Source organism: Oncorhynchus masou, chromosome 5 (genome assembly GCF_036934945.1).
Source record: "Oncorhynchus masou masou isolate Uvic2021 chromosome 5, UVic_Omas_1.1, whole genome shotgun sequence".
Lineage (NCBI taxonomy): Eukaryota > Metazoa > Chordata > Actinopteri > Salmoniformes > Salmonidae > Oncorhynchus > Oncorhynchus masou.
The window spans coordinates 54,294,425-54,304,688 of NC_088216.1; the positions used below are offsets into that span (position 1 = coordinate 54,294,425).

The 10,264-nt window shown below is 44.1% G+C and overlaps 1 protein-coding gene across 4 annotated transcripts in view; it reads left to right on the plus strand.

Annotated features, from left to right (window-relative positions):
* Positions 1-9,683, plus strand: part of timeless (timeless circadian clock) — a 39,762-nt gene extending 30,079 nt beyond the window's left edge. For all 4 annotated transcript variants that reach the window (XM_064966063.1, XM_064966066.1, XM_064966062.1 and 1 more), the window contains exons 12-31: positions 114-331; positions 511-614; positions 737-906; positions 1,178-1,303; positions 1,718-1,869; positions 2,130-2,227; positions 2,709-2,826; positions 3,032-3,233; positions 3,672-3,817; positions 3,955-4,040; positions 5,673-5,796; positions 5,972-6,054; positions 6,303-6,463; positions 6,605-6,821; positions 7,019-7,087; positions 7,258-7,376; positions 7,614-7,860; positions 8,224-8,263; positions 8,349-8,413; positions 8,619-9,683. In XM_064966063.1, the coding sequence (XP_064822135.1) occupies positions 114-331; positions 511-614; positions 737-906; positions 1,178-1,303; positions 1,718-1,869; positions 2,130-2,227; positions 2,709-2,826; positions 3,032-3,233; positions 3,672-3,817; positions 3,955-4,040; positions 5,673-5,796; positions 5,972-6,054; positions 6,303-6,463; positions 6,605-6,821; positions 7,019-7,087; positions 7,258-7,376; positions 7,614-7,860; positions 8,224-8,263; positions 8,349-8,413; positions 8,619-8,743 (2,670 nt within the window). In that variant the 3' untranslated portion in view covers positions 8,744-9,683. The remainder of the gene's footprint in view (positions 1-113; positions 332-510; positions 615-736; positions 907-1,177; positions 1,304-1,717; positions 1,870-2,129; positions 2,228-2,708; positions 2,827-3,031; positions 3,234-3,671; positions 3,818-3,954; positions 4,041-5,672; positions 5,797-5,971; positions 6,055-6,302; positions 6,464-6,604; positions 6,822-7,018; positions 7,088-7,257; positions 7,377-7,613; positions 7,861-8,223; positions 8,264-8,348; positions 8,414-8,618) is intronic.
* Positions 9,684-10,264: the final 581 nt, after the last annotated feature.

Consider the following 10,264-nt stretch of genomic DNA (forward strand, 5'->3'; position numbering starts at 1 on the left):
GTTTAGACACAGCGGTCACATTACAGACTCTCAGTCCTATCTATGCAAACAGATCTGAGCTCAGTGCAGTTTGCTACATCACTCACAGTTGGTCTCTCTGTCTGCTTCCACAGGAGGGACTGATCAGGGAACAGGCGCAGCAGCACGACGAGACCTACTACCTATGGGCTCTCAGCTTCTTCATGGCCTTTAACCGCGGCAATGGTTTCCGTGCTGACCTGGTCTCCGAGACAATGTCCATCCGTGCCTTCCACTTTATTGAGCGCAACATCACCAATTACTACGAGATGATGCTCACCGACCGCAAGGAGGCTTCGTCCTGGTCCCGTAGGTGGGTGTGGAAAACAGGGTTTTTTTTTTAAGGGAGCCATGTTGCCACTAAAAGTTTTGAAGTCTAATTCAAATGTTATCGTGGACCATATGGAGCCCACATGGAGGATGGCTTGTACATTTCTGTGTATCTCTGGCTTTGAACGTGTAAGAAATACAATTTTTGCATGTTTCTTCCAGGATGCACCTGGCTCTGAAGGCGTATCAGGAGCTGCTGCTGACGGTGAACGAGATGGACCGCTCCCGAGACGAGGACATCAGACAGAGCGCGAACGTCATCAAGAGTGAGACGCTTCTCCGGTCTTCCGCTCTTCTCTCCGCCTCTTGTCGTTTCCTCTTCTCTTCTTTGTTTCCTCTTTCATTATTTTTCTAAACAAAACATCTAAATCCTCTGTCTCCCTTCCAGGTAACATTTTCTACCTGATGGAGTACAGAGAGATCTTCTTGACCCTACTGAGGAAGTTTGATGAGACAAAGCAGCCGCGCACATTCCTCAGGGACCTGGTGGAGTCCACCCACCTCTTCCTGCGCATGCTGGAGCGCTTCTGCAAGGGACGCAACAACCTGGTGGTGCAGGTGAGCTTCACTCTCTACTCACAGACAGATAGGGGCCACTAGAGGGGTGAAAGGAATAAGAGCAAGGTGATATTTTGTCAAATAGTGAAGTTGCTGAACTTTCATTTGTCAAATATGTTTCTGAAAATGGATTATTGTTGACTTGAACATGCATCAAATGACAGCCCTACAGTTTGTTATTTACAAAAAGGGTATCTGGCTATATGTCGATTCAGTTCCCCTTCATATGATTTATTTTCTGTTATCCAACTCTGGTTCCCTCCTTGTGCAGAGGAAGCGTGTGAAGCGTAAGAAGTCTAAGGGCCGTAAGAATCCGACTGCAGCCGAGACCACCCCCGAGGCACTGGAGGAGACGTGGGGGGCCGTGGCAGAGGAGCTGAGGGCCACTAGCTTTCAGGTCACTGTTGAGGATCAGCCTTGGGGATCAGCCAGGGGACAGTTAAAACATGGAGCAGCTAGCTTGTCTCGTCTACTCACCACCAGACTCCATTCCATTTAATGAGGCAGATTGTTGCTTGGTGCTTTCATGGCTTCATGTTGTAGCATTACACTGTTAACAGACAGCTAGGAAGGAGTTCATGGGTGCATCTCAGTTGTCTAAAGTGGCTTCCTTTCCTGTCTCGTTTCCTTCATAATATTCACTTGTGAAAGCAAATGCCATATGGCTTTCCCCTATTGTATGTGTAGATCAGTGCAGATGGAGGACAGGAGACAAGTAGAGGAAGATTGTTTAATCTATTGAGATGCAGCCCTAGTGTGTTGCTGTTAATGTGTATGAGTGCTAAATCTGGGTCTGTCTGTATGGCTGCAGTTGTCGGAGTCTTTGACAGAGGGCGCTGTGCCATTTGACGCTGCGTCTGAGACTCCCCTGGAGGAGCAGAGGACTGAGGCCATGGTGCGTGTCCAGGATACCCTGCTCAACAGACGGGGCCCTGAGGCTCTGGGCCTGCTACGAGCCGCGAGGTCAGTCACACACTCAATCTGACTCTGCACTCATATACTTCTTTTGGGAAAATCGGTTATAGATGCATCCGCCATTGAACACTACAATATTATTATTTATTTTGGTAGTGCTTTTCTTAAACTCAGTGTCCTACATACACGTGGGTCGATCCACCAATAGTCAAAACAGCATTTTGATCTGAGGCTACTTTTTGGACCATTCACTTTACAATAACAAACATGGTGGTTGTCATAATGCTCTTTCTATATTTCTATCATAGGGAGGTGTGGCCAGAGGGAGATGTGTTTGGTTCAGCTGATGTGGAGCCAGAGGAGGAACTGGAGCTCCTCAAACAGATCCTCATTGCCAACCTGCCCAGTGAGTGTCTCTGTGGCACTGTTGTAGTACTCGAGTCCAGGACTCGACTTGACTCTGACTTGATTCACAATTTTCATGACAAGTAATTCGACTAGGACTCGACCAGTGGTGACTTTGTCAGAAAATCTCTCTTTTGTATAATATATATATATATATATATACTAGCTACAACAGCAAATGTTATATAGCTGTATTATGTAGTTAGCCTTACAAATGTGCAACAATGTAACAAAGTCTACCTTTAAAAATGGTTGGACTGCAGCTTTTAGTACTACCAAGTGACTCAAGTATAAAGGACTTGGACTCGAACACTAGGTACATGGGACTCGACTTGGATTCGAGGTTTGGTGACTTGACTACATCACTGGTCTGGTAATTTATCAACTATGGGATCGATATGATTTAATCTGACGTGTATATTAGCAGATGCATTAATATCTACAAAAATAAAGTAGATTAAGAAACACTGTTTTGTTTTGAGGGCCACCTCCCCCTGAACCTGGGATGGAGGAGGAGGATGGAGAATTGGAGGAGGAGGAAGAGCTGGAGTCTGTACGCGTGTCTGAGACGGAGTTCAACTTCCTGGACTTCATCAAGAGGTGAGGGACACAAATTCAGTGTTTACAGTACACGTGATCTCAGATTTGCATCACCGGGGCCTCCGTGTCAGTCTCCTGAATACGAAAACGTTTATAAAAACAGAACATGTTAAAACTGTAATGAATAAGCCCCAGACACTCCATTTGCCCTGTGATAACACTGACCGTTTTAACTCTTCACTGCCCAATGTGCCCTGCATACTAGGTTTGCCAACCCCAACATCGTACGTCCCTACCTGCTCCTGCTCCGGTCTTACTCCCAGAACTCCCCCCACACCAACCACTGCATCACACGCATGCTGCACCGCCTGGCCGTCGACCTTAAGATGGACGCCCTGCTCTTCCAGCTTTCTGTCTTCTGCCTCTTCAACAAGATCCTAGGAGACCCTGCTGCCACTGCCTATAAGGTTAACCAGGGTCCTGTTCATTAGGGAACACCGTAGCAAAATGTTGCAACGGAAAATTAAAATAGTGTTTATTAGACAAGTTCAGCTAGTCCCTCTCTGTTTCGGTCTGTTTTGTGCCTGATAAATGAACCTGAACCACCAAAACACTGGGGTAGATGGGTGCTACCCTGGGAGCTCTCTAGTGTAATCTCACACGAAGGGGAGGAATGATTGTGATGTCGTTTTGAAGTTGATTAATGAACCGATGAACTGAAAAGACGAGTGCATTTGTAAGCAAGTGGACCAGCTTCAGGCTAATGATGGTCTGAATCTTTACCGGAGATACTCACATGTAACTCAAATTACATATCAAGTCCCGTCAGATTTAAAATCCTGTAACCAAGGCACATGGAATCTAATACACTTACATGTTCCAATATTTTTCTCTTCCCCCTACAGGAGCTGGTGACCTTTGCTAAGTTTGTGCTGAACCGTTTCTTTGCCCTGGCGGCTAAAAACAACAAGGCTTTTGTAGAGCTGCTCTTTTGGAAGAGTGTGGGAGCTGCACGCGAGATGACAGAGGGCTACAGCAAGCCTGGAGAAGGGTGTGTGTGTGTGTGTGTGTGCGTGCGTGCGCGCGCGCCTGGGTGTCAATTAAATAAGTGTCTGTGTTCTCCTACACTTAATGCATTTCAAGGTTTCCATTTTTTAAAGTAATTTATTGTTCTCATGCTCGTCTCAGAGAGGGGTCTAATAAGAAAGCAAAATGGACGCCAGAGGAAGAGGGTGAGCTGCGAACACTCTATGAGGAGCACCGCGACTCTGAAGGTAAACAAAGGACATCACTCCCCTTTGAATTTCCTGTACTTTTATCACCAATCCTTGAATCTATCTGGTGTTTTATGGCATAGCCATCCCATACATACAGTACCAGTCAAAGGTTTGGACACACTTACACATTCAAGGGTTTTTCTTTATTTTTACTATTTTCTACATAGTTTTGATTCTACAATGAAATAACGCATATGGAATCATGTAGTAACCAAAAACGTTAAACAAACCAAAATATATTTGAGATTCAAAGTACTTTGCCTTTGTGACAGCTTTGAACACACTTTGCATTCTCTCAACCAGCTTCGTGAGGTAGTCACCTGGAATGCTTTTTCAACTGTGTCGGTGTTCCCAATTACACTGAGCACTTGTTGGCTGCTTTTCCTTCACTCTGTGGACCAACTCACCCCAAACCATCTCAATTGGGTTGAGGTTGGGTGATTTGTGGAGGCCAGGTCATCTGATGCAGCACTCCATCCCTCTCCTTGGTTAAATAGCCCTTACACTGCCTGGAGGTGTGTTGGGTCATTTGTCCTGTTTAAAAACAAATGATAGTCCCACTAAGCGCAAACCAGATGTCGTATTGCTGCAGAATGCTGTGGTAGCCATGCTGGTTAAGTGTGTTTTGAATTCTAAATAAATCAGTGTCACCAGCAAAGCACCATCACACCACCACCTCCATGCTTCACGGTGGGAACCACACATGTGGAGATCATCCGTTCACCTACTCTGCCTTTCAAAAAGACATGACGGTTGGAACCAAACATCTAAAATTTGGACTCATCAGATTAAAGGACAGATTTCCACTGGTTTAAGGTCCATTGCTCATGTTTCTTGGCCCAAGCAAGTCTTCTTCTTATTAATGGTTGGCAGTGTTTTTTTTGCAGCAATTTGACCATGAAAGCCTGATTCACGCAGTCCCCTCTGAACAGTTGATGTTGAGATGTCTGTTACTTGAACTCTGAAGATTTTATTTGGGCTGCAATTTCTGAGTCTGGTAACTCTAATGAACTTATCCTGTGCAACAGAGGTAACTCTGGGTCTTCTTTTCCTGTGGCGGTCCTCATGAGAGCCAGTTTCATCATAGTGCTTGATGGTTTTTGCGACTGCACTTGAAGAAACGTTCAAAGTTCTTGATATTTTCCACTTTGTCTGACCTTTACGTCCTAAAGTAATGGACTGTCGTTTCTCTTTGCTTATTTGAGCTGATCTTGCCATAATATGGACTTGGTCTCTTACTAAATAGGGCCATTTTCTGTATACCACCCCTACCATGTCACAACCCAACTGATTGGCTCAAACGCATTAAAAGAAATTCCATAAATTTTAATAAGGCACACCTGTTAATTGAAGCTGGTTGAGAGAATGCCAAGAGTGTGCAAAGCTGTCATCAAGTTAAATGGTGGCTACTTTGAAGAATCTCAAATATATTATATATTTTCATTTGTTTTAACACTATTTTTGTTTACTACATGATACCATGTGTTATTTAATAGTTTTGATGTTTTCACTATTATTCTACGATGTAAAAAAAACTGGAATGATTGTCTAAACTTTTGACTGGTAATGTATGTTCGTGAATGCTTGTCCCATATTGTCTCTGAACCTTTGACTCTCGCGCTATCACAGTGCCTGACATTGTTGAGACTCTGCTGCCGTTGCTTAGCAACACCACCCGTACGCGTCGGCAGGTGGTGGCCCAGTTGGTGGCGATGGGACTGGTGGACAGTGTAAAAGAACTGAAGAAACAGAGGTTAGTCAGTGTCATTCATGTCTAGGCTGCATCCTGTCACCTGATAGCTTTTACCATAGAGAACCTATTCCATATTAATGTCCGTAGATGTAACGTACTGTTTATTTGTCAGTGCTAGTTAGATTATGGAAAGGACACAGCCTGACCTTTAGCTTCTGATTTGACATCCCTGAAGGAAAGGCACTCGCATTGTTCTGTGGACAGAGGAGCAGGAAGAAGAGCTACAGATGCTGTTTGAGGAGTTCAGAGACTCCGATGGTACGTTCTGAAGGCGCCCTTGATTCCCATGCTATACCACATTACCATGGCGATAACTGTTGCCATATTTGTTTGTCTCCGTGGTGATAATGGTTGCAGACCTGTGTTGGAAAGCTTTCAGAATTTGCTGTTTTGTGACCATTCTATTGATTCCTTTGTGCCAGACAAGCTCAATAAAGCCCAGCTGAAGTATTTTGAATTCAGATATCATTTGAACCCAGTTCTGAGTGGTTGTTACATTTCTGTAGATGTGCTGGGGAACATCCTGAAAAAGGTGACAGCTAAACGTTCCCGGGCCCGCATGGTGGAGAAGTTGCTCAGCATGGGCCTGGTCTCCGACCGACGGGAACTCCACAAGAAGAGACGGCGCAACCCCAACGCTCCGGGGAAGAGTGCCGCCATGGGAATGGTGACATGAATTTATTTCACCTTTTTTTTTTTGTCTCTTATTGTAATACTGGGTGTCCAGTATTATAGAATAGGTTGGCGATCTAGAAATGTCATAAAACTAACACCACTATTATTAAAGTATTTGTGTGTAATCTGTTAGACTGAAGAAGAGTTCTTGGCTCATCTCCCTGGAAGTCTAACCGAAGAGCCCATGGACGAGGAGGAGGAGGAAGAAGACGAAGAGGAGAGCGAGGGGGAGGAGCGGGAGAGACAGGCTCCGGCAGCCAGAGGGCGGAAAAGCTGGATGGCAGAGAGGGAGAGCATGGTTGAGAAGAATGCCAGTCTGAGGACCATGGTGTACACTCTACGGCAGGAAGGTGAGAGCAGAGCATTCATGTTTACAGTACGTTTTCAATACAGACTACCCCTTCTGTGTGTCAGTATAGTAGTATGTTATTTTCATTTTAACCTCACAAGCTAATCAAAGAAGATTTAATATGGGCAAGAAGGCCACATAACAGTTGGTGTTGGTCAACAGTTGATAAATGGTCCCTAAAGCTGTATTTCGTAACAGGTATGTCAGGACCCCTGTTGTGGCTACAGAACTGCCTGAACAGAACGGCAGATCACCGCGAGGAAGAAGGTGAGTGATAATCCACTTTTAAAAAATGTGACCTAAAAAATATTGGGGGGAAACAACGCAGCATTGAGCATTTTGCATTTCTTTATCAATGTGAATTGCTGCATTCTTGAAGTGTGGTTGAGGAAATTTGTGATTTATTGTGGTAGTTAATGCTCTATTTTCGCCATCAGACCTGTTTCAGCCCGTGCCAGTTGTCCCTCTGACTGAGGAGAACGAGGATGCCATGGAGAAAAAGAGCTTTCAGAGGTTACTACGGAAAATAGGGGTCCGAGCACCAGCTGATGAACAGGTTGGCTTTAGGAGAGAACTCTGTTATTTCTATATTTTTTGTCCTACCCACATTATTAAAATTATAGGAATAATCCTCAATTTAATTACTTATATGCAAGATTTTGCTGATATGAGGCACTGAAACTTTGAGAAAGTTGCATTTATAAAAGGCAGTGAAGTGATGCTTTTCAACATGATTTCCCATAGACTACTGTATAGGTAATACATTTCCTCTATGTGTCTGGTGATCGATTAGGAGTCATTCTGGAGGATCCCAGCCCAGATGAGACCATCCCAGCTGAGGGGAGCGGCAGAGGTCCTTAGCCCCAGTCAGGATGCCCTAGCAGCGGGGGCAGAGGAGTCGGAACAGCCAACTCCAGGGAGCCCCATCCAGGAACAGCAGCAGGGGGAGGCAGACTCTCACGAGCAGAGATCCCAGGCCCTCCGAGCCCTGCTGCTGGCCCGCAAGATGAAACAGCCCTCTGCCTCAGCAGAACACACAGGTCAGCAGATTAGACATTGGTTGTCTGAAATGGCACCCTATTCACTATATAGTGCACTAGTTTTGACCAGAACACTATGTGCCCTGGTTCAAAAAAGTGCGCTATATATTAGCTGTTATCTCCTACTCAGTTTAAACCTCTTGTAACTGATTATCGGTGGAGGTCTCGTAGGATTGATCCGACGTTGTTGCTTTGTTAACTGTGACTTTATTAAGAGACAAGGTAATATTTCCATCAAACTCTTTACACGTTTCTAAGTTTAATACGGCTGCAATTTTGTCTTACTAAAAATGGGAATATGAATAACTACTTTATATTCGGAAACACCCACTTATATCTACCATGACATTTGTCTTTTCCCAGATTTCACACCTGTTGAGGATTCAGACAGTGCACCTCAGAGGTGAGACACTTCTCCATTCTATTATGTAATAGCATATCTCTGCATGTTCTGTTCTAACTTTTTCTCTTCTCCTTTACCATCACAGATCTTCACAGAAGAAGACCTCCACCAAGAGAAGCCGAGTGGTGTTGGACAGTGATGAGGATGAAGGTACCGTGCTGTCGTCTAATCATAATCTAGTCATATTCGTTTTTTACCCATAAACTAGAAATGGTAGCCTGGGTGCCAGTCTGTTTAGGCAATGACTGCTGTTTGTTAAAGAAGAAACGGACTGGCATCCAGGCTTAAAGATTATTTACTACGACATTTAAACATGGGGCTGTATTGCTAACACTGCCGTCTCCTCTCCTGACAGAGGACTCTCCTCTCACTATGGACCTGGGGGCAGATGGGGGCGCTGACTCAGACAGGGAGGCGCACTCCGCCCCTGCCAAGCGCAAACGACAGAGGGTCCTGATTGACGATGAGGAAGATGATTAGAGGAGAAGTCTTCAGTTTGATTTAGATTTATTCTGTATAGCGCTTTTCCACGTATGTGCTTTACAGAGAAAGGGAAAAGCTCACCTCATCCACCAACAATGTGAGGCATCCATTTGGACCCAATTTGATTGAAGCATCATCATACACCATGCCTCTATGGGGTTGTGTTTAGACTGAGGATGGGGAACATGGGACCCTCACTTACCAAATATTTCTCAGAGAAGGCGGTATACAAGTCTTCTCAGACAAAAGACCAGAGAGGGAGAGAACCCCAGGTTTTTAGGTAACATGGTGCGTTGATGACTCCTCCCCCTTTGCCTGTACTAACCAATTTGGAAAAGATTCTAGTCCTGATTGACAGCTCACTGTTAATTTATTCTGAATATAAACATGCGTTTGTTTAATCGTTGTTGTAAGGAGCGGATGGTAAGGCTATTGTATAATTAAGATGGTTAAAACAACTGGTTGGTTGTGTGGTCTGGTTGCTTATTGTATCCACTGTTTTCACATCCTTATAAGAACACACACCATGGTGTTTATTTTTGTTTTTGACAGTAATGATGTCTTGCAGTATGAGGAAGTATAGGATGTTCGTTCAAGGATGTTTTTTTCAAATGTTTTTGTCGTTTGAAGAATATAATCTCTTTTTTGAGTATCCTTCAATGTTTTGTATTCATTTCAAAGGACCAGCCAAGCCAATATAGGGATTGTATGGTCAATGCCCAGGTTTTAGAATGTGTTACCTCAAACTAGGTTGTTCTATCCATGTATGTGTCCCAAATGGCACCCTATTCCATTTGGGAAGCAAATTATATAAACTCAAGATTGTTTCTGCTGTTTTTAAAAAGCTGTTTTCAGAAAGTAGTTTCTCATGTTAAAGTTCAGGGTAAAACCTGCATAAATTGATGATTAAATAAACAAAAAAAGTTATGAAATGTGAGTGAAACGTTTGTTGCGTCTGCTCATCCACTCATGCTGATTTCACACACCAGCACTGTGCCCTTTTCACCACTAGGAGGCACATTTCATTGTTTTACTGTGTAGAGTAGATTCTGTCAACCACCAACTCAATTTCCTGGTGGATTTAATCGGGCAAAGCAGGAAATATTTCAGTGGATGAAAGAACCAATGTTAAAAGTATTTCTCTCCTACTGAATAGATTTTATGCATTTTTATTCATAATCCTTCAACATTTCAACCTCCCTAATCTTTACTGACTACCCCCTTGTTCATTATCTCAAATGAGCAAAATAACTATTCTGTACTGTTGGCTTAATTTGTCTGTCTTTTTACTGGTTCTACCTGTACTTGCCTATCTCTATTTCCCTAGACCATGTTGCTGTTAGGAAGGGAAGAAAGTGGGTGGGTTCAGAGGGATCCCAGTCTTTACCGTCAGGGTCTGTGGTCTCCCACCTTTCCCAGCTGCGGTGGGGGTTGTCCCTCTGGTCCTTACATCTGGAGCATGTTAGCCACTTCCTGTCGCTAGCATCCGGTCAAGCCCCTATCCCACAGATCCAGAGC